Source organism: Delphinapterus leucas, chromosome 14 (genome assembly GCF_059928025.1).
Source record: "Delphinapterus leucas isolate spDelLeu-1000000601 "Yukka" chromosome 14, BTC_Dleu_Yukka2, whole genome shotgun sequence".
In the NCBI taxonomy this organism is placed as follows: Eukaryota; Metazoa; Chordata; class Mammalia; order Artiodactyla; family Monodontidae; genus Delphinapterus; species Delphinapterus leucas.
The window spans coordinates 15,113,905-15,139,685 of NC_143142.1; the positions used below are offsets into that span (position 1 = coordinate 15,113,905).

The following is a 25,781-nucleotide window of genomic DNA, read 5'->3' on the forward strand; positions in this document are numbered from 1 at the left end:
TCCCTGCCTCCCAGCTACTGGGCAGTCCTTGGGCTGGGCAGGGGCCTGGAGAATGATCTCTTGCAGGAGTGCTTCATCCTACCAAACACCTATTAAATGCCTACTGTGTGCACCAGGCACCGTGCCAGCTGAGGACCTGACAATACCTCTTGCCTTCCCAATTCTCTGAAACAGGCTTGGCGAGCTGAAGCCCCCTCGGGCTAGTACAGGAGCCCACCAGCCAGAGCTGTTTCCATGGCACCGTGTGCCACCTCTGGGCCCAGAGACACTTCTTCCCATTGGCCTGGCTTGGCAACCTCTGCAGGAATCACCGAGCATGTGTTAGTTTCACCTTCCCCAGAATAAGGGTTTATATGAGGACGGTTGAGTGTGGCCTCATCTCAGAAGAGTCGGAATAGTTGAAGGTCGGACTGCATTCCAGGACAGCTGGAATGCTTTCAGAAGGGCTCTGGGCATCCCTTCTGGCTCTGCCCCTTTCCTCCTCTAGGGATTGGAGCCAAGGGGAAGAGCCTCTGTTCTGAGTGGTTGTGCTGGGAGTGAATGAGACAGATTCTCCCGACTCAGCACCATTGACATTTGGGACCGGATAATTCTTTGTTGTGAGGGGCTGTCATGTGCATTTTAGGAGGTTTAGCAGCATCCCTGGAGTTTACCCTCTAGATGCCAGCAGCACCCCCCAGGTGGGACAACCAAACATGTCTCCAGGCCGGGGCGGAGTCAGGGGAGGGCAGGTGGTCAACACTGCCCCCAGCTGAGAAGCACTGAGGCAAGGTGATGCTTGTAAAGTATGAGCCAATAAGTACTCTCTCTGTGTCGGCTGCTGGGTGGGGTACGGGGGTGATGAAGCTGAGGGACCTCCCTTACTTATCCCTTATCCCCGTGCCCACCAACCCTGGGGAGGCAGTGAAGATCCCCTACCTGCCCCAGAAGGCCGATCCTAACCGGGAGGGTTATCTGCTTGTATTCCCAAGTGGACCGTTCCCGGTCTGCTCCGTCGATTGCTTTCTACATCAGCGGGAGGCCAAGAGTAGAGCAGGGCCGCTGGAATCAGGCTGTCTGGCTCTATGAGCTCAGGTGCTACTGAAGCTCTTGGTGCCTGGATTTCCTTGTCAGGAGTGAGAGGAGTGTGGAGGGCTCAGCGGGGCCGGGGCGGGGCGGGGTGGGGAGGGTGGGGCTGAGCATGGTGCCGGGCCTGGAGGGCACTCGCTGGGGGTCAGCTGCTGTCTCATTACTGTTGGGGTGAAGGCATCAAGCGGTTAGGAAATTAGGTGGAAATGGAGTAAATTAAGAAGTGGGATGGGGAAAGCTGAGTAAAGAAGGAGCGTGATAAAGGTACCCTCACACTTTCCGCTCAGTGTTACTATAACTTAAAATAATAATAACAGGTAACCCCTGGCGGGGAGCTTCCTGTGTGCCAGATGCCGTCCTAAGTGTCTTGCAGGAACCCGGGGAGTGAGTACGAGTGTTGATGGTTGTAAAGGTGAAGGAACATTCTCAGTGTTACCCAGGGAGGAGGGGGGAGCCAGGACTCAGCTGTTCTTAGTTTACCCCAGACCCCACCCCCCGACCTCAAGCACTTAACATCCCGCAGACACACCTGAGAGTGAACATTTGACCTCAGAGGGGACCAGATGTGCCCGCTTCTCTTCGATCTCTTGGATTTTTTATTCTTTGATTCCTCTGAGTAGTTTTGGGAAGAAGCAAGTCTTTGGAGCCCCATCAGCGGGCCAGGGTGAGACTTGACTGGTGTGCGGTTCTACGAAGATCACACTTCTGCTTCTCCATCATCTCCCGACTCTGGCCTGAATCTCCTCCCACCGGCCAAGGGCCCTCCCCCCCTCCCCGCCCACCACGCATCCTGGCCGCCCTATCGTCTCCAGGCGCGTTCGCCCACGTGACGCTTGCTCTTTCAGGAAGGTGAGAATAACGACAAGTTCTTCACCCACCCCAAGAATGCCAAAGCGCTGGCGGCCTACCTCTTTGCTCACAACCACCTCTTCTACCTGATGGAGCTGTCCGCAGCCCTGCTCCTGCTGCTGCTGTCCCTGTGCGAGGCTCCGGCCGTGCCCGCGCTCCGGCTGGGCATTTACGTGAGTGTCCGGATGGCTGGGAGCCACGGCTCTCTGGGGGCAGAGTAACTCAAGACTGAGAGGGAACATTCTGGAAGGGCAGACGTCTTGCCCAGGGTCCCCGCCCGACTGAATGCACCTCCCCCGTCTCCCTGGGATTCTGCTCCTTTGTAAATTCCAGGGAGGGGCGCCTTCGAATTGCCTCAGAACCCGTAGCCCGCTTTGGCCCCCAGGTGGGCAGCATACCTGATTAGCAGTCCCACCCGCTGTCTCCAACCTCAGATGAAAAGGCGGGCAGGTGTGCTCGCTGCTGGGGGAGGGCAGGCGCTGGGGAAGCCACGTCTCCTTCACACCCTTTGGCTGCAGGTCCACGCGACCCTGGAGCTGTTTGCCCTGATGGTGGTCGTGTTTGAACTCTGCATGAAGTTGCGGTGGCTGGGCCTTCACACTTTCATCCGGCACAGACGGACCATGGTCAAGGTGCTGTGCCCACCTCCCTACAGCATTTCCTCCCCTGTCAACTTCAAGTCTGTATCTTCAGTTCAATTCCAAGTCCCCCGTGGGCCTGGTCCTGCGCTCAGAAGTGTAACCTTGGGTCCCTGTCCTCGCCATGCTTCCCGCCTTGCTCCAGGTGTCACAGTGATGCTAACAGTAGCGAATGTGGTTCGGCGTTTAGCGCGTGCCAAGCACTGGCACGATGACGTTTGCGGGAGGTGTAGTGCTCTTCCTATCGTACGTGCAGCCAGTTGGAAGAGAATGGGATCTAAATCCCGGTGAGTTGGGATTCAAAGCCAGCTCTGTGTGGCCTCCACGCCCACACCGATGAGGACCATATTATATGCTTTCTCTCTCTGCGGCAGAGAGAGGCATGAGTCGGGATGTGTCAGAGTGGCGTTTGGCAGTGTAAAAAGCCCACACACTTGTACAGGAGAATGTGCCCAAGGAATTGGAGGTCAGGGTGTGCTGCAGACTTCAGGGGCCCTCACGGTGCAAGCGGGGAGAGCTGGAAGCAGAGCGTGGCTGGATGTGGCCTGCGGAATAGCAGTTTTGCTCAGCGGGTATCATCTGATGAGCTGCTGGGAGCATCGCCCTGGGGCTCATTCTCCTGGGACTGCACATCTATGCCATCAGCCAGAGGGCTTCTCCCTGGGGCCCGCTTGATGTTGGGGGAGGTGAGAAAGGGCGAGGGAAAGGTCTCTCTGGACTCCGGGCCGGGCTGGGCAGTATCCACAGTATCCAACCAGCCCTCTGTTCAGGGTGTACAGGAGGGGCTGGGTCAGAGGAGCTGACAGCGCACTGTGCCCTCCACCCACAGACCTCTGTGCTGGTGGTGCAGTTCGTTGAGGCCATCGTGGTGTTGGTACGGCAGACGTCCCACGTGCGGGTGACCCGGGCGCTGCGCTGCATCTTCCTGGTGGACTGTCGGTACTGCGGTGGCGTCCGGCGGTAAGGCCTGGGGGAGGAGCTGCTCAGACAGTCGCTATCAGGGCCTGGCCTGGACCTCCGGGCCAGTGAAGCGGGAGCCAGTGAGTGATGTAGCAGTAGGGCCACTCCTGCACTTGGGTAGGACATAGTCATGCCCACTTCCCTCTGCTACTCGACCCACACAGAGAGGCAGGTGGTCTTCCTGCTGAAGTTCAGGTCTCCTGACTCCGGATCCAGGGCTCTCTACTGCCTTTCCTGTGCTTCTCTGGGGCTGGTCCTCTCTCTGAGCACAGTACCTGCCCAAACACAGCCTAAAGCAGGAACTCAGCAAAGTCCACGTGACTCAGCAGGCTGTCCTGACACCTCCCCTGAGCCGGGGGGTACTGAACTCAAACCAGGCCGTTAGCCTAAGGTCAAACTGAGTTTTGAGAATCCATCTGGAAAGCCTCTTGGCTGGGGTACTGTGGATGAGAGCGGGCTGGCCATTCACACTTGGTGCCCGTCCTTAAAACCGGAGACAAATGTCCTAGGACTGGGTGGCCCTGAAATGTCTTCCCACATCCCAGGCAAGCTGACCTTGTCACCCGAGGCCATGCACCTGGCCTTCTCCTGCCGTCTCCGTCTCTTGCAGGCACTTGCCTGCCTGGGCTCAGTAAGTGCTACACCTGCCCCGGTTCTTTCGCCATCACCCACTGAGTGGAAGGCCTAGGAAATCACTAAGCATGATGTCACAAGCCAGGGCAAGAGGGGATTTAGTGTTCTGGGGGTCGGGAGCACCAGACCCCCATCTCGACAGGCATGTACCCCACTGAGGAGTCGCAGCCAGCACCCCCGGGGCCCTGGCCCGTCCCCGGCTGCGCCTCACCCCTCCTGGCCCCGTTTGTCTCCCCAGCAACCTGCGCCAGATCTTCCAGTCTCTGCCGCCCTTCATGGACATCCTCTCGCTGCTCCTCTTCTTCATGATCATTTTCGCCATCCTTGGTGAGTTTCTCCTGTGCCCCAGGATGCAGGCGCTCGCTAAAAGCAAACTCACAGTTGAGAAAAAAAGGTACTTTGACCGTTTCAGAAATTCAGGAAGGTTTTCAAAATGATGTAAACACCCAACTGAGGAAATGCAATATCGGAAAAAATAAAGGAAGCCACCTTTGTACCCTTTCCTGATCTCGATTCCCTTCGGCTCCCAGAGGTACCCCCGGCCTTTATTCATGCTGCTGCACGTAGATGTAGGTCATTCACTTTCACCGCAGTGTCGTGATCTGATACGTGAATATATCCAAATTTATTTATCACGTCTTCTGTTGGTGGGCACTTTTCACTATCACAGGTCACACTGCAGTGAACATTCTCGTGCGTTTCCTGGCGCACATGGGGGAGGGATTCTCTACAGCGTGTGCCTAGGACCTTAGGGTCTGCACACTTCAGCTTCACTAGATGTAAAAGCAAGGTCATGGCCTTTCTAACTCCGAGGAGGCCTTGCCTCTTCAGATAAGATCAAGTATTGATGCGACAGCCACATTCAGACACAGGGTTTAGACCGTGGAGGTCTTAGAACACGGCGAGGTAGCCCAAGGTCCCTTCTCCAGTACTCAGATGGCAAAGACAGTGGAACTAGAGAGCCCTGGCTCTAAGGTCCCCACCAGCACTGAAAGCCCCGGGTTCTCGTGACTGCTCTGTCCTGAGCCACTGACTCCCACTTACCTCACCTCCACCCCACTCTCGATAGAATTTCCTTTGTGTTCCAAGGGGGCTGACTTCTCCTGAGGGCAGAGTTACTCCCTTTCCCACTCAGGATTTCAAGGACTCAGGGGAATAGCTCATTCTGAGAGGGAAAAAATTAATGGTGTTAATTTGGCTACAGGGGAACAACAGGGTCCCTTTGGAGTTGTGCTTGGCTGTCATGTTCTCAAAACCAAAGATCGCAAACCGGCAGTCTGGGTTCCAAATCCAGCCTGTGGATGAGTTTTCTTTGGTCTGAAAGTGTTGAGCCAGCATTTTAAAACTATTTTTTTTTTTACATGAAAATACAGATTTTCAGCCTTAAAAATTTTAACTTTTTTTAACTTCCGTTTTTTAAAAAAATCGACATATAATTGACATATAACACTATTAGTCTTAGGTAGACAACATAATGATTTGCTATGTATATACTGCAAAGTGATCATCGTAATAAGGTTAGTTAACATCCATCACTATACAGAGTTACAATTTCTTTTCCTTCTGATGAGAACTTTTAAGATCTACTTTCCTAGCAACTTTCAAATATACAATACGGTATCATTAACTGTCGTCACCGTGCTGTACGTACCGCTTTTTTTTTTTTTTTTTTTACTATACAGATTTATTATTTTTTTTAATTTTATTTATTTGGTTGCCCCAAGTCTTAGTTGCGGCAGGCGGGCTCCTTAGTTGCGGCATGCGTGTGGGATCTAGTTCCCTGAGCAGGGATCGAACCCGGGCCCCCTGCATTGGGAGCATGGAGTTTTACCCACTGCGCCACCAGGGAAGTCCCTATACAGCCTTTTAAAATCATACATTTGATGGTACTTGGGTCACTGAATGGCAGCAGTTGTCTGGTGCTCTGCCACAGTCCCCACCACTCCCTGTGCTTTTCCTCTGCCTACTGCACTGATTCACATTTATTTGTCCAATCCTTCTGACATCTGGGTTTGGGACTCTTCTGCTCTAACCCTTTATTCAATCTGTTTCCCACCACCTTCTTCTAGGTTTCTACTTGTTCTCCCCTAATCCTTCAGACCCCGTAAGTAATCAACATGTTTGTCTGTTTCTTCCTTTATGGGAGGCCTTTCCCCTCAGATAAGGTGGCTGGACTGCCCCCCTAGCTGTATTAGGAAGGGATGCCCTGCTTGGTTTCTCATCACCGCTTCTGGCACCTGAAAGTGCCCCGTCACCCAGATTTGAGCTGTCTCCTTCCTTGAATGCCAAGGGGGACCCCCTGCCCTGTCCTTGAGAGGGGTGTTTCCGGGATCAGATTTGGAACACAGGCACATTTTGGCAGAGGAGCAGTGGAGGAGAGCTCAGCTAATTGTGCATATGTGGTTCCCTGGGAGACAAGTCCCAAAGCCAGTTGTCTGCTGCCGCCGGAAGCATTGAGCTCAGGAAGGAGGAGGCCTTGGACTCCATGTTTACTTGTTCCTCTGCCATCCTTCAGGGATCCCTTGGGAGGAAGAAGGAGTGGGCGGGGCAGGGAGGGGGAGGGCAGGGCTCTGGAGGCGGCCCACCGCAGGCAGCCTGTTCCCGGTGGGGTGTGCCCTCGGCCTGGCGGCCACGTCCCCACCTCTCCCTCTCCTCCTCAGTACTTTAGCACCCTGGAGAACAGCATTGTCAGTCTGTTCGTCCTTCTGACCACCGCCAAGTAAGTTCGGGCCCTGCTTTGGCTTCTGCCCTCTTCTGGTGCCCGGGGTCTTCTCCTCTTTTCAGCCAAGAATATTCCACATCTTGGCCCAGACAGGTTCTTGGGATCCCGTGAGGGACGGGAGTGGCCTGGTGAGCCAAGAGTAGGGGAGGGGGGAGGGGGCCGGCAAGGCAGGAGAAGAGGTGTCCTTATAGAAGACGGAGACCAGCAGACATGGGCCCTGCGGGTAACACTCTGCAAACACAGTTTCCCAGATGTGATGATGCCCTCCTACTCCCGGAACCCCTGGTCCTGCGTCTTCTTCATCGTGTACCTCTCCATCGAGCTGTACTTCATCATGAACCTGGTGAGTGACCTTGCCTCGCACTCCACTGAGGCAGCCCTCGCCCACACTCTGCTGGGCACTGTGGGGATGAGGTAGGGACAGCTTTCGGCCTCCGAGGGCAGACCATTGGGGAAGGAGGTCCCAGACCGTGGGCAAGTGCGGTGTGGCTAGGAATTCCCTGTCGGGACTTAAGTGCAGCTGGTTACCAGCAGGAACTAGCCTGCCGCCACTGCTGCTGACAGCGCTAGGGTTTAAACCAAGGCTACCCTGGGATCTTTTCCTTCTCACGGCAAACATATAATAACTATAAAAGCTGGTACTTATTAAGCCTTAGCCAGGCACTGTGCAAAGTGTTTCATGGATGAGGGTTAAATAATTTAACACTTAAACCCTGGAGTTCTTATTATGCTCAATTTATAGTTGAGGAAACTGAGGATCAGACTGATAGGCTAACTCGCCTGCACAGCTCGGGGTGGCCGGGTGAGCTGGTCTCCTTCCAGAGCCCTGCTCCTAGCCACTCCATCCTACTGCAGCCACATGCCAGGAATGTCTTGTGTATTTCCAGCTCATTTATCACGAACCATTGGGAAATTGAACACGGAACATATTACTTTAGGGAGAACATAAAGCCCCCATGCACACTGGGAACTTTGGAGGTGTTTGCAGAGGCTCGGCCGGCCACCAGGAGTGTCCTGCCACCAGCAGGTTGCCTCCCGGACCGGGCCGTCAGGCTGGTGCTGAGCCCACATCAATGCCAGAATTACCGGGAAGAGGCCTTATCAAGTCTTGCATTTATTTTTATACTTCTGAAGAGCATTCTCACACCAGTCACCGCAGTCAGGCCCAGTATAGAAATGGAAAACACTTCCTCTGGGGTAGATCTGTGAAATCTCCTAAAAGTGTGACATCTTAAGAAGGAAAATATTTTCTTTTTTTAATTCCTCAAAACCCAAAATAAGTATGTTAGATGTCTCTTTGAACATCTTACAGCTCTTTTATACTGTTGTTAGTTTAGAATCTAAAAAATAGTTTATGTGTAATTGATTTGCTTTAAGAGATATTTAGAGCTGTGAAAATATAGGGCATGGGTCAGCAATCAGGGCCAATACCCAGCCCACCATCTGTTTTTGTCAATTAAGTTTTATTGGCCCATTCATTTGCACATCGTCTGCGGCTGCATTCATGCTGCAGCCGCAGGGTTGAGTGGTTTCTACAGAGACCATCTGGCCTGCAGAGCCTAAAAGATTTGCTCTCTGGCCCTTTACAGATGCTAACTCTCCCTTGATCTAAAAGGAAGTATGGGGGACCAGTTAGAAGGGATGGAAAGGACAAGAGTTCCCCTCAAAATATTTTTGAAAGAAAAAGTGTTTCCAAAAAGTGGTCTTCCAAATTCTGCACCTGGCCTCCCATCGCGTTCTGATAACGCAGACTGTGTTGTTCACCTGCTAAATTTGGAATTAGAAAGTTCCAGAACCTTGTGCCCTTTTGTGCAGGCCACCTCACACCCCTGCTTTCTGGAGCCACGCAGACTCACCAGGAGGAGGAACAAGGGGACAGGAGAGGAAGCATCGGCACAGTGATGTTCCTTCCTGCTCTGAGGTTGGGAGGGCACAGGATGGACACACAGCCTCCCCGGCCATCACACGGAGCTGAATTGGGCAAAAAACCCAGTGTGTTCCCCTCGCTGCTTCTCTCCCCTTATAAAACTGCCCAGCCAGGGATGAGCTACAGGCGGAGAGAAGAAAAACCTGGGGAAAATGTGATAGCAGTGTCTTCATGAATCTTTAGAGGGAAATTTACAAGTGGCAATGAATGACCTTCCTCCGCTGAGTCTTGGAGATGAACTTCCTACACCACCTGGGGCAGGCGAGAGGCTCTTTTCAACCCCTTTCTCTGGGGTGGCTGGAAGAGCGCCCTCTGGAGGCTGGAGAACGACTCCCTGGTTCTTCAGGCCCCGCCGGGCACAGGAGCCAGGTCTCTGCTCTTCCCTCACAGCTTCTGGCCGTGGTATTTGACACCTTCAATGACATCGAGAAACACAAGTTCAAGTCTTTGCTGCTACACAAGCGAACCGCCATCCAGCACGCCTACCGCCTGCTCATCAGCCAACGGGTAGCGGGGCAGGGGCTGAGCCAGGGAGGGAGGTTGGTCCCTGCTCCCCAGCCCTTGCCCCACGGTATCCCCGAAGCGTGGGCGGGCCGGCAGCTTCCGAAACCAGGAGTCCTGCCCTTGGGAGAACAAGAGAACAGGGCGCCCTGGGATCCTGTGTGATGCTGGGCATCTGGCATGGCTGCCCCCCCTCTGTTCCATGTGGCCGTCTTCCCTCTTCCCCCAGGGGCCTGCCGGCATCTCCTACAGGCAGTTTGAAGGCCTGATGCGCTTCTACAAGCCCCGGATGACTGCCGGGGAGCGCTATCTCACGTTCAAGGCCCTGAATCAGAGCAACTCGCCTCTGCTCAGGTGAGAGCGGATGCCAGTTGGGCGCAGTGTGGCCGGACGAGGCGTTCACAAGAGGCAGCTGGGGCCTGCAAAAGCCCGGGGGCTGGGGAGTGGGCAGGCAGAGAGGCTCGTAGAGAATTTAGTTTTCTTCAGAGATTCTTACGCATGTAGACCCTATTCCTCAGGATTCTTTTTACAGGTAACAAAAGTCCAACCCAAATCCAGTTTAAACTTGAGACAAAAAAAGGAATGGGACTTCCGTGGTGGCGCAGTCGTTGAGAGTCCGCCTGCCGATGCAGGGGACACAGGTTCGTGCCCCGGACCGGGAAGATCCCACATGCCGCGGAGTGGCTGGGCCCGTGAGCCATGGCCGCTGAGCCTGCGCATCCGGGGCCTGTGCTCCGCAACGGGAGAGGCCACAACAGTGAGAGGCCCGCGTACCACACACACAAAAAAAAGGAATGTATTGGCTCGTGGAATGGACTGGCCCAGCTGCTCACCCTTGAGCCATGAGCAAGGTGGTTGCATGTGAGCTAATCCACAGAGCAACGTGAAACACACACTTTCTCTCTGTCTCTCTCTCTCTGTCTGTCTCTCTCTCTCTCTCTCTCAGTATGTACTCTTTTTTTTTTGCGATTCGCGGGCCTCTCACTGTTGTGGCCTCTCCCGTTGCGGAGCACAGGCTCCGGATGCGTAGGCTCAGTGGCCATGGTTCACGGGCCCAGACGCTCCATGGCACGTGGGATCTTCCCAGACTGGGGCACGAACCTGTGTCCCCTGCATTGGCAGGCGGACTCTCAACCACTGCGCCATCAGGGAAGCCCCCCAAACCCTTCTTTTTGATCTGAGATGAGGCAGGCCTGCTGTAGAGACGTGAGCGAGCAAGCTCTGGGCTGAACTCTCTGCCCCGGTTGTTCTATTAAGTCCTCTGCTAAAGGAGGCTCAGTCCCTGTCTGTCTAAGAATGGTGGTAATCTGGGGGCTGCCTCTCTGGGGGACGGAAGCCAGCGGTGGTCTGTGTAGACTGAGTGGATTAAGTATCCATAGTCCCTGGAGGAAAGAGGAGATGAAATGGCTGCAGGTACGGGTCCCCTGGGCCCTGATGCGCTGGGACTCGCAGATGTCACCTCCTCCCCTCCCCCGCTGCACCCCTCGAAGGTGACCATAGGCAGGCGAGTGAGAGGACCGTGGCTCGGTGGGAACGTGCTCTGATTTGTTTTGCCCTCGTGCTTATGACAGCCTGAAGGACTTTCAAGACATCTACGAAGTTGCCGCCTTGAAGTGGAAGGTGGGTGCTCTCCAGGGAGTGACCCGGCAGACGGTTCCATGGGAGGGGGATGAGGCCAGGAGGCACCCGGCTGTCCAGCTCTCTCCCTGCTGGGACATCTCAGCTCGGCTGGGCACTGTGCACTGGAGGGATAGCAGGTGGCCCCTGGCCCTGCATCTGCCTGTCCATCTGCAGTGCGGTGTCCTGGTTAAAAGCACTGAATCTCAGACCCCATTAGTCAGCATGTGACATCAGGCAAGTTATGGAACCCTTCCAAGGCTTGTCTCACCTGGGAAGTGGGGTCATGAGAGTCCCTACCTACCGCATTATTTTCAGGATTCTGTAAAAACAATGGCAGTGCATGGCACATTGAAGAGTTCAGCAAACATTGGCTGGCTTTGTTGTTCTTTAGATCCCTGAGTGTTTTCATGGTTTCCCAAGTTAGCCAGGAGAGCAGGAAAGGAAAGCTGCATCCATGCCCCCAGGGCTGGGCTCTGGTCGCTGGTCCTAACGCCCTCTCTCCTATGGCCCTGTTCCTTGGCCAGGCAAAGAGAAATAGAGAGCACTGGTTTGATGAGCTTCCCAGGACAGCATTCCTCATCTTCAAAGGTAAGGTTGACCTGAATATGGCAGCTGGGGACGAATGGAGGTTCCCGGTGACCACAGATAAGCATTTAAAGAACATGTCCAGAGGGAGGGAGGGAGGGAGGGTGTGTGTGTGTGTGTGTGTGTGTGTGTGTGTGTGTGTGTGTGTGTGTGTGTGCGCGCGCGCACGCGCATGCGAAATGTCTACGTGTGATTACCCCAGCAGGGAAATAGTGTTGGATTAGGAAGGAAATCAGTAACATAAAAACCAAACCAAAAAAAATTTGTGGAATATTTATTTATTGAAGAAAACTGATACGAAGTCAAATAATTAGAAAAAAAATGAAAGTCTCCCAGGCAGAGATAACCACGGTTAATTTTGTGATGTGTTTCCTTCTGGTTATTTTTCTGTGCATTTTAAAAACAGTAGTGGGGATTACATTATATATTCTGTTCTGAAACCTGCCTTTTTATCTAATGATGGATTTTGACCTTCCTCCAGTGTCAGGATATATAGCTGGTGTATCTGATCCCTCACATAATGCTTGCATTGTATAAAATTGAAGATTTTAAAATCAGAGGGCCCCATATTATTTACCTAATAGTTTTCCCTGAATTTAATGCCAGTTTTGAAGTTCCACATGGGGTATGGTTAGCTCACAGGGGTTTGGGCCATATGAACAAGAGTTAAAATGGTATGTCCTATGTTGTCATTTCTCCCACAGCTAGGACTTTGGGCACAGCTGTTATTATTATTCCATATTCTTCAGCGAGTTTTCCACTCCATTGGGATGATAATTACTCAAGGGGATAATAAACAGTGCCGGTTCTAGGCCGGGAGCAGACTCACAGTTTCAGCAGCGGCCAGCAAAGCATTGTTCTGCTCTGTCCCGGCTCCAGGTTGCTCAGCCTCTTTCCAGAGGGAATGTTGCCAGTCCCTTGCCCAGGGGTCCGGGCACAAGCGTGGGTGTCCTTCTGAGAGCAGGCCCTTCCTTTTTCACCCCTGGGCATAAACACCCCGGTTGCTTACACGCATGATGTCTGTGGTAGGGGAACGTGTACTTGTACATGAAAATTTCACTGTTAACATGTCTTCTCTTCAAATAGGAATTAATATCCTTGTGAAGTCCAAGGCCTTCCAGTATTTCATGTGTAAGTGTGAAATATCACAGCTCTAGGTCCCTTTCCTCCTGAGTCTTACTGCTCCGGAAAGTGGAGATGCAAGGGATAAATCCTGCAGTTATGATGTTGGCTGTTTATTACAGAAAATTCCAAGCATGTTAAAAGTGGAAGGATTGTAAAGAGCATCCACATACCTATCACCCAGCGTCAACAGTTATCATCTCATTGCCTGTCTTTCTTGTCTGTCTGATCGCCTCAGTCCAGCTCATCACCCCTTCTCTAGACCTGGTGTTTTTGGAAGCAGATTCCAGAACCACAGATTGTGGTTTGTTGATATGTCACTTCAGTCTGTTTTAATCTGTAGGTTTCTCCCCCAGTCCGTTTTCTTCCTCTTGCAATATGTAGTTGAAGGAACAGGATTGTTTGTCCTTCGTTCTTGATTTTGCATGTTCCTCTGTTGCTTATTTACTGTAATTTGGTAGTTATAGCTAGAGCTGTGCTGTTCAGTGTGGCAGCCACCAGCCATATATGGCTATTTAAATTTAGACCAACTAAAACTTAAAAATCCAGTTCCCGTCACGATAGCTGCAGTGCAAGCACTCAGTAACTGTGTGTGGCTAATGATGACCAACTGGACAGCACAGATGCCGACATTTCTACTAATCTAGAGGCTTGATTGAATTCACTCTTTCTAAGGAGTTCTGGTTCCATTTAATGGGAAATGGTGTTTAGAGACCACAATCTGAGATACTAGAGGTGCTCATTGCTTTGAGTTGGTTATTGTTTCCAGGCCTTTCCATGGACAGAGGTAGGATTTTGGATTTTTAAAACATAAACTATCTTGTGAGTTTATCCTGATATTCTTAATTCAAATTGTGGACTATAGGGTTTTTACCTAACTTCATCATTCTTTTTTTTCTTTTTCTTTTTTTAAAATTTAGTTGTTTTTATTTTTGGCTGTGTTGGGTCTTCGTCGTTGTGCACGGGCTTCCTCTAGTTGTGGTGAGCAGGGGCTACTCTTCGTTGCGGTGCTCGGGCTTCTCATTGTCGTGGGTTCTCTTGTTGCAGAGCATGGGCTCCAGGCACACGGGCTCTAGAGCGCAGGCTCAGTAGTTGTGGCGCACGGGCTTAGTTGCTCCATGGCATGTGGGATCTTCCTGGGCCAGGGATCGAACCTGTGTCCCCTGCACTGGCAGGTGGATTCTTAACCACCACACCACCAGGGAAGCCCTCATCATTCTTTCACGTCTAAATTCCCGGGCTTAAAATCCTAGTTCCCAACAACACTGACACAGTCCCTCACTTGCTTTTATCCCACAGTCCACACATAATATATTGTCTCCAAAAAACAATACCAACACAACCCTAATAATATAATTGCTAGAAACACCACTCCAGGGATTCAGATGACTGTGTTTTAAATTCATCTGGAGTAGTTTTTCTCCATGTGGGTATGTCACCATCTACATTTCTTTATTTCATTTGAAAAAATATTTTTAGAGGCCACTTTTTACATTGAATTTTGCCTTATAATTATGTAAAATATGTATATGATTCCAAGTCAGATCTACAAAAGAAAGTATACTCAAGGAAGAATTGTTTCCATCCTGTCACCTCCCCCCAGTGGGTAACTTTTATTGTAGTTTATCCTTCCATTTTTTTAAAAACTATAAGTAGATGCATATATGCACATTTCCCTGCCTTAAATAAACTAGCATAATTTACACACTTTTTTCAACCTTGCTTTTTTTTCAGTTAACAATACATCCTAGAGTCCACACCATATTAATATACAGAGATGTTTTTCATTCCTTTTTATAGCTGAGAGTACGCCATTTCATGAACGTATCATAGTTTATTCATCCAGTCTCCTATTGATCGTTTAGGTTGTTTCTAGTTTCCTTGCTATCACAAATAGTTCCTCAGTGAATAGCTTTCAGTATACGTCGTTTGTGTTTTTGCTAATGTCTCATGGGGATGGATCCCTAAAAGTAGGATTGCTAGGTGAAAGGCCAAACGCATATGCAGTTTTGCTGACTAGTTTCTGCAGTCATTTAAAAGCCAGATATCTCTAGGGAAAAACAGATGTTTTCAATACTCAAACCCTTTGTATATGGTCCATCTTTTACGCCAACGTGGAGTAATCTGTAGGTTTTACTGAAACATCTTAACTGGTATCCCTGTAGTGACATAGAGGGTGATTTTTAGAAATCTGTAGCTATTTTCTAAGAGAAACTACTGGCTGATTTAGCTCATGGTAAAAGCATTAAGCAGGAAGTTATCTGTTACAAGCCCTGCTCTCTGCATATCTCAGAGCTGCCTAGAAACTAACCAGGGGCTGCAGCTGTGACCTGTAGATTTCCACACCCACCTGTGCTTTCTCTATTATGAGCCTGTCTGTTGCAGACTTGGTGGTGGCAGTCAATGGGGTCTGGATCCTTGTGGAGACCTTCATGCTGAAAGGTGAGCCTGGCTAGGGGACTGTCCTGTCCTGTGGGCACACCTGGCCCACCTCTTGAACTGCTGCCTCTCTTCTTACAGGTGGGAACTTCTTCTCCAAGCATGTGCCCTGGAGTTACCTCGTCTTTCTGACCAGTAAGTTTCTGACATGGCTTTGCTCAAGTGCTTGTCCTAACCGCTGGCTGCAGCTTCTTTTGGGGTTAAGATCTCATGGCTCTTCTCTAAAGCGGGGGAGCGTGATGAGGGTGGAGCAGAAATCGAGTCTGATTCTACCCCACCCCTGTTTCAAACTCTTTGGTGATTGCCCACTGGCCTCCAGACCAAGTTCCTGTGCAGGCCCCTTCTGCCTCCCTCTCAGCCTTCACCTCTTGCCAGTACCACCACCCGCGCCCCACCTGCAGCCCCCCTGAACACATCCCGCTTCCCAGGGCCCCTGCCCTTTCCTACCTCTGGGCCTCTGCACAGGTGTTTTCCTCCCCTGGCACACTCATCCCCTCACCACACCGCTCTGACAGCCCTCTCCCTTTATGTCTAAACATTAGACATAACTAATAACACTGTGTCCTAAGTTGTTTTCACTGTTCTTAAAAAGCATGACTTTTACTGCCTTGATCAGTGCCCTTTGGCTTTTTCTGTGGAGTTCAGAGTAGCATAGTGATTCAGTGCACAAACAGTGCTTTTTCTGTGGAGTTCAGAGTAGCATAGTGATTCAGTGCACAAACTCTGGGGTCAGAAAGACCTGGAATCTCTTCCCAACTGTGTCACTTGTGTGATCTGATGCCCCCTCCAGAGCTCCCTCTTCAGCTCCTTCTTTCATTATGTTCCAATGACACCAACCTACCTTCTGCCCCTCAAGCAGGCCAAGATCATATCCGGCTTGGCCCCTGATTTCTTTCAAATGTCACACTCTTCCCCCAGTCTAACATTATCAGTTTGCTGTCTTTCCCCTGAGTCTAGACTCTAAGCTCTGTGTTGTTCAGGGCTGGGCACCCAGCACCCAGTGCAATGGCTGGCACGGGAGAAGGGCTTAGGAAATACCTATTGGATGGACAGACAATGCCTGCGGCCACTCCCAGGGAGTGGGAGCGAGTGCTTCTTGTTAGCGGGCGGCCCCGGTTGGCCAGCATCTGGGCCAGGCCCTGCCCTGGAGCCCACACTCTCTCAGGGGTGCGGGTGTGACGTGGGTGTCTGGAGGGCACGTGACCAGACCTCAGGAGAGTCTCGAGGAGGAAACGAGCCAGCCCAGGGGTGGCAGAGGCTGTGGCAGGGCCGCTGCTAACTGCGTCTTCCTGCTTACAGTTTACGGGGTGGAGCTGTTCCTGAAAGTAGCCGGCCTCGGCCCCGTTGAGTACTTGTCCTCCGGATGGAATCTGTGAGTAGAGAGCGTGTTTCTCACGCACGTCAGAGACTGTAATGAAAGCCACAGGTCCTCTCCGTCCACACCCACTGCACAGTTTCAGAGGGAAGGTCCGAGGCTGGGTCAGGCCCCTGTCTCCTGGCAGTTTTGCCAGTGGCTCCAGGCCTCCCCAGGGTCAGGCCCTGATCTCACTCTCTCAGACCACCCCCACCAGCCCCTCTCCTGGACACGGCCTCTTGGGGTCCTTAGGCCAGCTGGCTCTCTGTGAGTCACTTAACCCCACACCCCTCCCTGACAACTAAGCTCTTTTCTCCTCCACGAAAACCATGACACCCACAGAGAAGGAAGTGCCACAGGTCCTGATGCTTGGTCAGCATCAAGCTGGTGGCCCTTCTCCCTGTTCCAGAGACCCCAAGAGGTGGCTCACTGCCCATGAACGTTAACTCACCCGTGAAATCGGGCTGTACTCACAAGGTCTTGGGTCGTGAGAGTAAAAACAAGTTAATAAGTAGAGAAGAGTCGGGCAGAGCAGTAGCGTGTGGGCATGCAGTTTGCAGGGCCTTAATGTGTATCTGGGAGGAGAGGGTCTCTCTGTCCTGCTTTCCCTGTGGGACTCCCCTGTGGTCCTGCCCCACCCCTCAGTGCCTTCACCAGGGTTGCTGGTGTAACCCGTATCTGCCATGAGACCAGTGCGGGACCTTCAGGAGGGGTTTCTAGGCTTTTTTTTTTTTTTAATTAATTTTTGGCTGCGTTGGGTCTTCATTGCTGTGCACGGGCTTTCTCTAGTTGCGGCGAGCAGCGGTTACTCTTCATTGCTGTGCGAGGGCTTCTCATTGCAGTGGCTTCTCTTCTTGTGGAGCACAGGCTCTAGGCACATAGGCTTCAGTAGTTGTGGCACACAGGCTCAGAAGTTGTGGTTCACGGGCTCTAGAGCGCAGGCTCAATAGTTGTGGCTCGTGGGCTCTAGAGCGCAGGCTCAGTAGTTGTGGCGCATGGGCTTAGTTGCTCCGCGGCATGTGGGATCTTCCCAGAACAGGGATCAAATCTCTGTCCCCTGCATTGGCAGGTGGATTCTTATTTATTTATCTATCTATCTATCTATCTATCTATCTATCTATCTATCTATTTATTATTTGGCTGTGTTGGGTCTTCGTTGCTGTGCTCGGGCTTTCTCTAGTTGCGGCGAGCTGGGGCTACTCTTCATTGCGGTTCATGGGCTTCTCATTGCGGTGGCTTCTCTTGTTGCAGAGCACCGGCTCTAGGCACGCAGGCTCAGTAGTTGTGGTTCGCGGGCTCTAGAGTGTAGGCTCAGTAGTTGTGGCTCGCGGGCTCAGTAGTTGTGGCTCACGGGCTCTAGAGCGCAGGCTCAGTAGTTGTGGCTTGCAGGCTCTAGCGTGTAGGCTCAGTAGTTGTGGCTCGTGAGCTCTAGAGTGCAGGCTCAGTAGTTGTGGTGCACGGGCTCAGTAGTTGTGGCTCACGGGCTCTAGAGCACAGACTCCGTAGTCTTAGTTGCTCCATGGCATGTGGGATATTCCCGGACTAGGGCTCGAACCTGTGTCCCCTGCATTGGCAGGCGGATTCTTTTTTTTTTTTTAGATGTTGGGGGTAGGAGTTTATTAATTTATTTTTACTGTGTTGGGTCTTCATTTCTGTGCGAGGGCTTTCTCTAGTTGTGGCAAGCGGGGGCCCCTCTTCATCGCGGTGCGTGGGCCTCTCACTATCGCGTCCTCTCTTGTTGCAGAGCACAGGCTCCAGACGCGCAGGCTCAGCAGTTGTGGCTCACAGGCCTAGTTGCTCTGGAGCATGTGGGATCTTCCCAGACCAGGGCTCAAACCCGTGTCCCCTGCATTAGCAGGCAGATTCTCAACCACTGCACCACCAGGGAAGCCTGGCAGGCGGATTCTTTTTTTTTTTTTTTTTTTTTTTTTTTGCGGTACGCAGGCCTCTCACTGTTGTGGCCTCTCCCGTTGTGGAGCATAGGCTCCGGACATGCAGGGTCAGCAGCCATGGCTCACGGGCCCAGCCGCTCTGCGGCATGTGGGATCTTCCTGGACCGGGGCACGAACCCGTGTCCCCTGAATCTGCAGGCAGACCCAGCAGGCGGATTCTTAACCGCTGCGCCACCAGGGACTTCCATAGGCATGTCTGACCCCTGAGGTGTGTGCTGTGACTGGGGCCCAGCCACACCAGCCTCAGAAACCCGATAGCGGTAGGAAGCTGGCTGGCTGTGGGCCACTGCGGGGCCTGTGGCTGCCTTTGCGGTGGTTGGTGTGCGGGCTCCATGGAAGGGAGTGCTGGGCACAGGGCCGAGGAGCCACTGGCCGTCGTGGGGGAGGCTAGGGGTGGGCCGAACAGACCATGGCTTCTCCTCCTCTCTCCCAGGTTCGACTTCTTCGTCACAGCGTTCGCCTTCCTGGGACTGCTGGCTCTGGCCTTCAACATGGAGCCTTTTTATTTCATAGTGGTCCTGCGTCCCCTCCAGCTGCTGAGGTGACAGGGCAGGGCTGGGGTTGGGTGTGGTGGGCAGGGGAGGGTGGGGAGAGCCTTGAGACTGGTCTGGGGAGTGACCAGGAGCCAGAAGGCTCACAGGCCTGGTGTCAGGGGTGGCGCGGCCCCTGCAGGAGCACCTAGTGCGGGTGGGGGGAGGGGGGATGGTGGGGGCCTTGTCTCCACCTGGGCAGGTGTGCCCACCTCCTCGCATCCTGGGACCCGTTGCCTCTGACTGTGGAAGAGAAACGTGGCTCAAGGCTCCAGTGAACTTGGCCTGTGCCGGTGTCGGCTGCAGCCACGGAAACACACGTGCTCAGAGTCATCAGCCAGAGAGCCACGGCCTCTGAGGGCCCAGAGGGACTTTCGAGCCCCTACCACAGCCAGCCGTGATTGTCTGGCACAGTCCCTTGTCAAGAAGAACCCTCACTTGCTCTCAGCTTTCCCCCAGGGACCACCGTAGGAAACCAGCACAAATTTGTAGAGATACGTGGGCGGTGTCCCTTACTAGTTAGAGATCTCTGTGTGTCCTCAGAAGGCTGGTTTTCCTCTAGAATATCCAGCTGCGATCCTATTCACGTCCATCGCCCCCTCCCGTCCTGCCCAGGAGGAGAGGTGGAGGTGAGGGACAGGGTGCCCCTTTCTTACCTGGAGCAGCTGCCGCACTGCAGGTTCCTCTGCAGGCGCGGCCTTCTCCCCTCCCAGTGTTGCCGCAGCGTCCCGGGCAAGGCCCCGCCCTGCACCCAGCCTCCGCCGCGCCTGCTCACGAGAGTCTTGCCCTGCCTCCCTTCAGGGCAGGGCCTCTCCAGCCGCAATGTCCCGGCGCCCCCGCTGCCCCTGCCCAGGGTGCGAGTCGCCCGTGCTGAGTGCCTGGCTGGCGGCTCTGGGGAAAGTAGGCGCTCAGGTGGTGGAGGGGCCCCGGGCCTGCCGCGCCCCACCTGGTGCTGTGGACGGAGGGGCTGCGGCCACACCCGGCACCCGTAAGTGACCCGGCCCGCTTCCCTCGCTCAGGTTGTTTAAACTGAAGAAGCGTTACCGCAACGTGCTGGACACCATGTTTGAACTGCTGCCCCGGATGGCCAGGTACTGCCCTGCCTCTTGGCCCCCAGGGCCAGGCGTCATGAGGCTTGTGCCCCCTTGGGGTGGGCAGCTGGGTGGTCTCGGGGGGAGGGGGAGGGGGAGTCCCAAAAAGGGCAAAAATCGAGGGCCTGACAGGGTCAGATCTCTTCAAGGAGACCGAGACCTTGACCACCACAGGTCTCCCTGGTTCCACGTTTCTCCACTGACCTGTCTGAAATATTTAGTAGGGAGGGCAGGGAGCTGTCAACTCACTTACCACCTGTGTCTATGTTCACAGGTAAGGGTCACCTGTGAGTCTACCTTCACAGGTAAGGGGTGAATCGCTGGTAGAGGGGCGTCTGGTAATAGAGTCCTGATTCGAGCCGTTTTCTACCCCAGACCTGGATCCGAGGCCCCTCCCCTGCAGGCACTGTCCAGCTGGTGCACCTGGCTAGGGGCATGCGTCTCCATCGGTCAGCTCAGGGGTCTGAGGATGCCGGGGCGCCGGGCGAGCTGCTGTCTCCCGCCGGCCCTCGATCACCCTGTCTCTTCTGACCCTCCTCCCTAGCCTGGGCCTCACCCTGCTCACCTTCTACTACTCCTTTGCCATCGTGGGCATGGAATTCTTCTGTGGGATCCTCCACCCCAACTGTTGCAAGTGAGTACGGAGCAGGCCCCCAGCCCCAGGCAGCTGGGCCTGGAACGCTGACCTCTGATCCCTCAGGGGCCCACCTCCCCAGGCCACAGCGCCCTCTGAAGCCCTGAGAATCACTTTGCTTTGCTTCCAGGGCTTATTAGTTCAGTGCAGCAGCTAAGGGAGGGGGCCTGGAAGCAGAGGGCCCTCTCTGAAGTGAGGATGTCTGAGCAAGTTTCCCTGTCCCCCAGGCAGGGTCTAGGAGCCACTCTCCAGCCAGGTCTCCATCAGTTTACCCTTTGGGCTGGGCGCCGGCGGCTCCTCCAGAACCGGGAGCAGCCTGGGGCCCGAGGCCAGAGTCCCACAGCTTCCTCCTGCTTCTCCCCGGGGGTGACTGGGGACCTGGGCAGACACATCAGCTAGGGGTGGCCTGTTAGGATGAGGGCAGACACGTGCGGGAAGGTCTCTGGGGCAGGGATAGAGCAGGGGACACAACCTCCTTTGATCACTCCCTTTCCTCCTAAGCCCCCATGATGAAATCCGTGTGCTCTGCCATTCATTCTCCATCCAGTGTTCTCTTAAAATTGGTCCTTATGGTTTCAAACGCTGATAAAGAAAGTTCTCAGAGACACTGGTAGCCGTTTTGAGCGTCAGGCTAAGCTGAGAACCAGAGCCTGTAGCAGTGGGCCACAAACCTTGGGGCACATGAGAATCCTCAGGGCCGCTGCTTAAAAGGGCAAACTCCAGACCCCACCCTGCGTGTCCGACACAGGCCAGAGGCTCAGGACTCTGCCTTGGGAACAAGCTCCCTGGGGGCCCGAGGACCAGGCTTGTCAAAACATCCCCGTGAATTATAGCCGATCAGCCGTTAAGAGGTTGGCAGGAAAGTAGCAAACAAGCTCTCAGAACAGGGGCAACCGATTAGAACAGAACACACTCCAGCCAGGTGCTGGGGAAAGGCGGAGGAGGGGAGGACCCTTCTCGAGGGCTGCCGTTGGCACCCGGCCTCCAGGGCAGATCCCAGACTGGTGGGGGCAGGGGGCAGGGGGTGGTGTTTGAGGAGGCACTGCCTCTGTCTTCCCTCCCAGAGCGCCGGGCTCTGGCCGCTGAGAGCAAGAAGGCCTGGCTGGCGGCAGAGAAATGCCAAGTGAAGGTGGAATGGGGGGCAAGTCTGGGCGTTCCCACCAGCACCCTGTGGACAGGAAGACAGGCAAGGGAGCTGGGGGCTCGGCAGGAAACCAGGCTGGGCCAAGAGAGACGAGATCGGTCCTCAGTCAGACCTTGGTTTGCTTAAACTTTCTGTACTTTGTTGAGGTGACCAGTTATCTTGCGACCTTCCCGCCCAACCCTCTGTCCCCCCGCCCCGTCTCCCCCCGCCAGTACAAGCACAGTGGCAGACGCCTACCGCTGGCTCAATCACACCGTGGACAACAGGACTGTGGTGGAGGAAGGCTACTACTATCTCAACAATTTTGACAACATCCTGAACAGCTTTGGTGAGTGCGGAAAGCCCAGGCGGACCGTGCCCTGGGTACTGCCTTGGTCACTGCAGGTCCCAGGTGGGGTGGAGCAGAGCTGCCCGAGGCCTCCCCATCCCGAGCCGTTTGCCATACTTTCTCGAGTCCTCTCTGGCCCCAGTGGAGCCTGTGGTTTGCCCAGCCTTGGGGGTACAGTCCAGGCCAGACCCCAGGGCTTGTTTCCTGTTACTTTTTCAGCATTGGGGGAGCAGCAGAGCTTCATGCTTGGCTGGGAGATGGGTACAGCCCGATGCTAGGGAACCAGCCCCCTTGTCACAGCTCCACAGTTGCAGGGTGGGACCTGGCCACACCAGCCAGCCACAGTGTCCCGCACTACCCAGGCCAGGCCCACACAGCTCTGCTCCTGGCTTCCATGGAGAGGCCGGGAGGCCAGACACAGCTTCTCAAGAGGAAGGGATCCCCTCACGACATCCCAGATCTACACCAAGGAAGGTCCGGGGACTCCTTCCCCAGTATCTCCACCCCTGGTCCATCACGAGCTGCTGAGGCCAAAGATGCACCCTTTTGGGGACTGGCCAAGATGGCAGCACTTCCTGTGGGGTGGACGCTCAGGAAGCGCCTTGGCTGCTCTCTTGGGAGCTCACAGGCCACCCCGGCAGACAAGTGCGTGGTACCCAGGATAGGTGGAGAGAGGCCGCTTGACACTCACTTTGCAAAAGCAGGTCTGATCAAGATGCTTTCCGTTTCTCCCTTCCCTTTGGCAGTGACCTTGTTTGAGCTCACAGTTGTCAACAACTGGTACATCATCATGGTAAGGACCTCCGTCAGCTTCTGGGGGCATCCTTCCACCATTCTCTGAGGCCAGCTCCCGTCTCCCCTCACGCAGCCTGGGGCGCATTGCTCTCCCCGTCCCCCGCAGGGGCAGGGTTCTGCAGGGACACCACGGTATGGCCTGAATCCCAAGAGCCTACCCCTCCGCACTTGCTGGACGTGGCCTTTGTCCCTGCTTTCCACACATCCCCCAGCAGCCAGGAGAGGCCAGTTAGCCTCTGGGTCTCTGTCCTGCTCCCACCACTGTGAGGGAGACTTTTCAATCAAGAAACAGTGTGGCAAGTGTGGTTGGTTGGTTGTTTTTTTCCATTCCTTAAACTCTTCCAAAGGTTGGCCGTATCAGTCCTGGGGGGAGTGTCCAGGCCTTAGGAGCTCAGAGGGATTTTTAGACCCAAGGGAGCAAGGTCCCCCTCCTTCGTCTTCCACAACCGATCAGGAAGGGTCTGTAGAGAGCAGGGGCCACGGAGAAGCCTGCGTAGACAGCGACCCGGCCCCACCCCAGGATCTCGCTCACTCCCGGCTTCCCTCTGTCTCCAGGAAGGCATCACCTCGCAGACCTCCCACTGGAGCCGCCTCTACTTCATGACCTTCTACATCGTGACCATGGTAGGTCCAGGGACACAGGATGCCCTCCACCCTCCTCCATCCTCCAAGCCTCCAGCTGCCCCTGCTTCTCGGGCAGTAGCTCAGGGAGGAGGGGGCCGGGGACACGTCTGACCGGGCTCTGTCGGCTCTGGGGCCCCGCAGCAGCTCACGCCCCCCTCATTCCTCTTTCTGCTCCTCCTCTCCATGCCTGGCCAGGTGGTGATGACTATCATTGTCGCCTTCATTCTCGAAGCCTTCGTCTTCCGCATGAACTACAGCCGCAAGAACCGGGACTCAGAAGGTCTGTGCAAGTGGCTGGAGCAGGGGCGTTTGCCGCTCATCTGTCTGTCTGTCTGTCCAGTCTTCTGGCAGTTCAGCTTACTGATCTGGCTTAGCTTTCTTTTTTTTTCCCCTCAATTTTATTTTTGGCCGCGTTGGGTCTTTGTTGCTGCGCGCGGGCTCTCTGTAGTTGTGGCGAGCGGGGGGCTACTCTTTGTTGCAGTGCGCGGGCTTCTCATTGCCGTGGCTCCTCTTGTTGCGGAGCACGGGCTCCAGGCACATGGGCTTCAGGAGTTGTGGCTCGCGGGCTCTAGAGCGCAGGCTCAGTAGTTGTGGCGCACGGGCTTAGTTGCTCCGCGGCATGTGGGATCTTCCCGGACCGGGGCTCGAACCCCTGTCCCCTGCATTGGCAGGCAGATTCTTAACCACTGTGCCACCACCCAAGTCCTGGCTTAGCTTTCTTGATCTCTTATTTGCATTGATTTTTCAAATACTAAATGACAGAAAAATGCACGTGATCTCATGTAAAAAATCAGAACAGTACAGCCCGGAGATCAAGAAAAATCAAAGGCTGATTGTGACCCCAGCAGCCCTCTGTCCCGCCTTCCTCGTCTCCCCGACTGTTCATCCTTAGCTGTTCCCCCTTCTAGTTATCGTCTCCGCATTTCTAAGCCCCGTGTTCGTCCTCTGGCTCTTGATTTAAACGGTGTAAATACCGTTGACCGGAGCCTACTACTGCTTCCTTCTGCAGGTTGCGACCCCTTGCCTCCCTTTCCCCAGAGTGCATCGCTTTCTGCCTAATGATCCTTCATTCTTGCCAGATTCTCCATCAGAACTGCCACATCCCTGTTACTACTTGTTTCCAAATCTCTGTTCTCTCAGACTACCTGATCATTTTCTTTTTGCTCGGAGACTCCCTCCTGAAACCCTCTGTCCCCTGTAAGCTGGTGGCCTGACCAGTGCTCCTGACAGCCCCAGCAAAGGGAGGGGATGGGGAGGGACGTGAGTTCCAGATGGTGGGGGGAGGTGGTCGTGCTGATCCAGAGTTTTGCTGGGAGAGGGAACCTTAAGGCCCCCATAGGGAGCAGGGAGGATGGCTAAACCAAGCCAGACGGGGGGCCCTGAGTCCCAGGCTCCTTCCCCCTGCCGCCCTCCCGTCCTGCAGTTGACGGCGGTATCACCCTTGAGAAGGAAATCTCCAAAGATGAGCTGATTGCTGTCCTGAAGCTCTACCAGGAGGCCTGGGGAGCCGCCTCTGACATCGCCCAGTTGCTCAAGATCCTCTCCCAGATGGAGAGATACGAGGTGGGGAGCGACAGGGCCTCGTCCCACGGAGGGAGCGGGTTGTGGCTTAGTGCAAACACTCCCCCGCTGTCCATCCCCTCAAGTTTTGGTGACACTTTTGGGGGGCACCGTTGCAGAAGCCAGAAGAGGGGGTGAGGCCGGGCGCCAGGACCTTAGCTCGGGCTGGTCCCTGCAGCCTTTCTGTTCTTCTCTAGCAAAATACCTTGGTGTTTCTGGGACGGAGATCGAGGACCAAAAGCGATCTGAGCCTAAAGATGTACCAAGAGGAGATTCAGGTAGGAGCACCCCCGACCACGCTGCTCAGATCCTCCTGTCTGGGAGTGGTCCTCCCGCTGCTGGGCAGAGGCCGCTCTCTGGTCCCCATCTTGATGTGTGGGGAGCTTAGTGGGGAGCTGTGGGATTATCTGTTGGGACCACTGCCAGTGGACCACTGCTCGGGTCGGCGGCGCGGGGGGCTTCAGGGCTCAGCCTTGAACCCTTGAAGCATTCCCCAACATAGGCCGCCACCCTGTCCACTCTTCCACATATGTCACTGACCTCATCTCATTCTCCTCCTCTGAGCCAGAACAGCAAAGGAAACACGTATAGCGGGAGACGTTCCAGGCAGAGCCGGGAGCATGGGGGGCCCTGGTGAGCTGGCCTGGACCGGCCTCTTCAAAGAGGATGGTCCTTCCCACATCCAGCCAGACGTTGCCCGATAGG

The 25,781-nt window shown here is 54.3% G+C and overlaps 1 protein-coding gene across 5 annotated transcripts in view; it reads left to right on the plus strand.

Moving 5' to 3' along the window:
• TPCN1 (two pore segment channel 1) overlaps positions 1–25,781 on the plus strand; it is a 65,377-nt gene that overhangs the window by 35,646 nt on the left and 3,950 nt on the right. For 3 of the 5 annotated variants that reach the window (XM_022550752.2, XM_022550753.3, XM_022550754.2), the window contains 24 exons: positions 1,914–2,090; positions 2,436–2,549; positions 3,385–3,515; positions 4,387–4,475; positions 6,218–6,252; positions 6,809–6,867; positions 7,114–7,213; positions 9,188–9,304; positions 9,528–9,652; positions 10,870–10,918; positions 11,443–11,506; positions 12,590–12,634; positions 15,011–15,067; positions 15,146–15,199; positions 16,364–16,436; positions 18,804–18,911; positions 19,920–19,991; positions 20,536–20,625; positions 21,982–22,097; positions 22,844–22,890; positions 23,448–23,516; positions 23,712–23,796; positions 24,940–25,079; positions 25,274–25,354. In XM_022550752.2, coding sequence (XP_022406460.2) covers positions 1,914–2,090; positions 2,436–2,549; positions 3,385–3,515; positions 4,387–4,475; positions 6,218–6,252; positions 6,809–6,867; positions 7,114–7,213; positions 9,188–9,304; positions 9,528–9,652; positions 10,870–10,918; positions 11,443–11,506; positions 12,590–12,634; positions 15,011–15,067; positions 15,146–15,199; positions 16,364–16,436; positions 18,804–18,911; positions 19,920–19,991; positions 20,536–20,625; positions 21,982–22,097; positions 22,844–22,890; positions 23,448–23,516; positions 23,712–23,796; positions 24,940–25,079; positions 25,274–25,354 — 2,097 coding nt within the window. Of the gene's footprint in view, positions 1–1,913; positions 2,091–2,435; positions 2,550–2,569; positions 3,242–3,384; positions 3,516–4,386; positions 4,476–6,217; positions 6,253–6,808; positions 6,868–7,113; positions 7,214–9,187; positions 9,305–9,527; positions 9,653–10,869; positions 10,919–11,442; positions 11,507–12,589; positions 12,635–15,010; positions 15,068–15,145; positions 15,200–16,363; positions 16,437–18,803; positions 18,912–19,919; positions 19,992–20,366; positions 20,441–20,535; positions 20,626–21,981; positions 22,098–22,843; positions 22,891–23,447; positions 23,517–23,711; positions 23,797–24,939; positions 25,080–25,273; positions 25,355–25,781 lie in introns of those variants that run through there. The other 2 variants (XM_022550755.2, XR_016387502.1) reach the window with 2 other exon arrangements.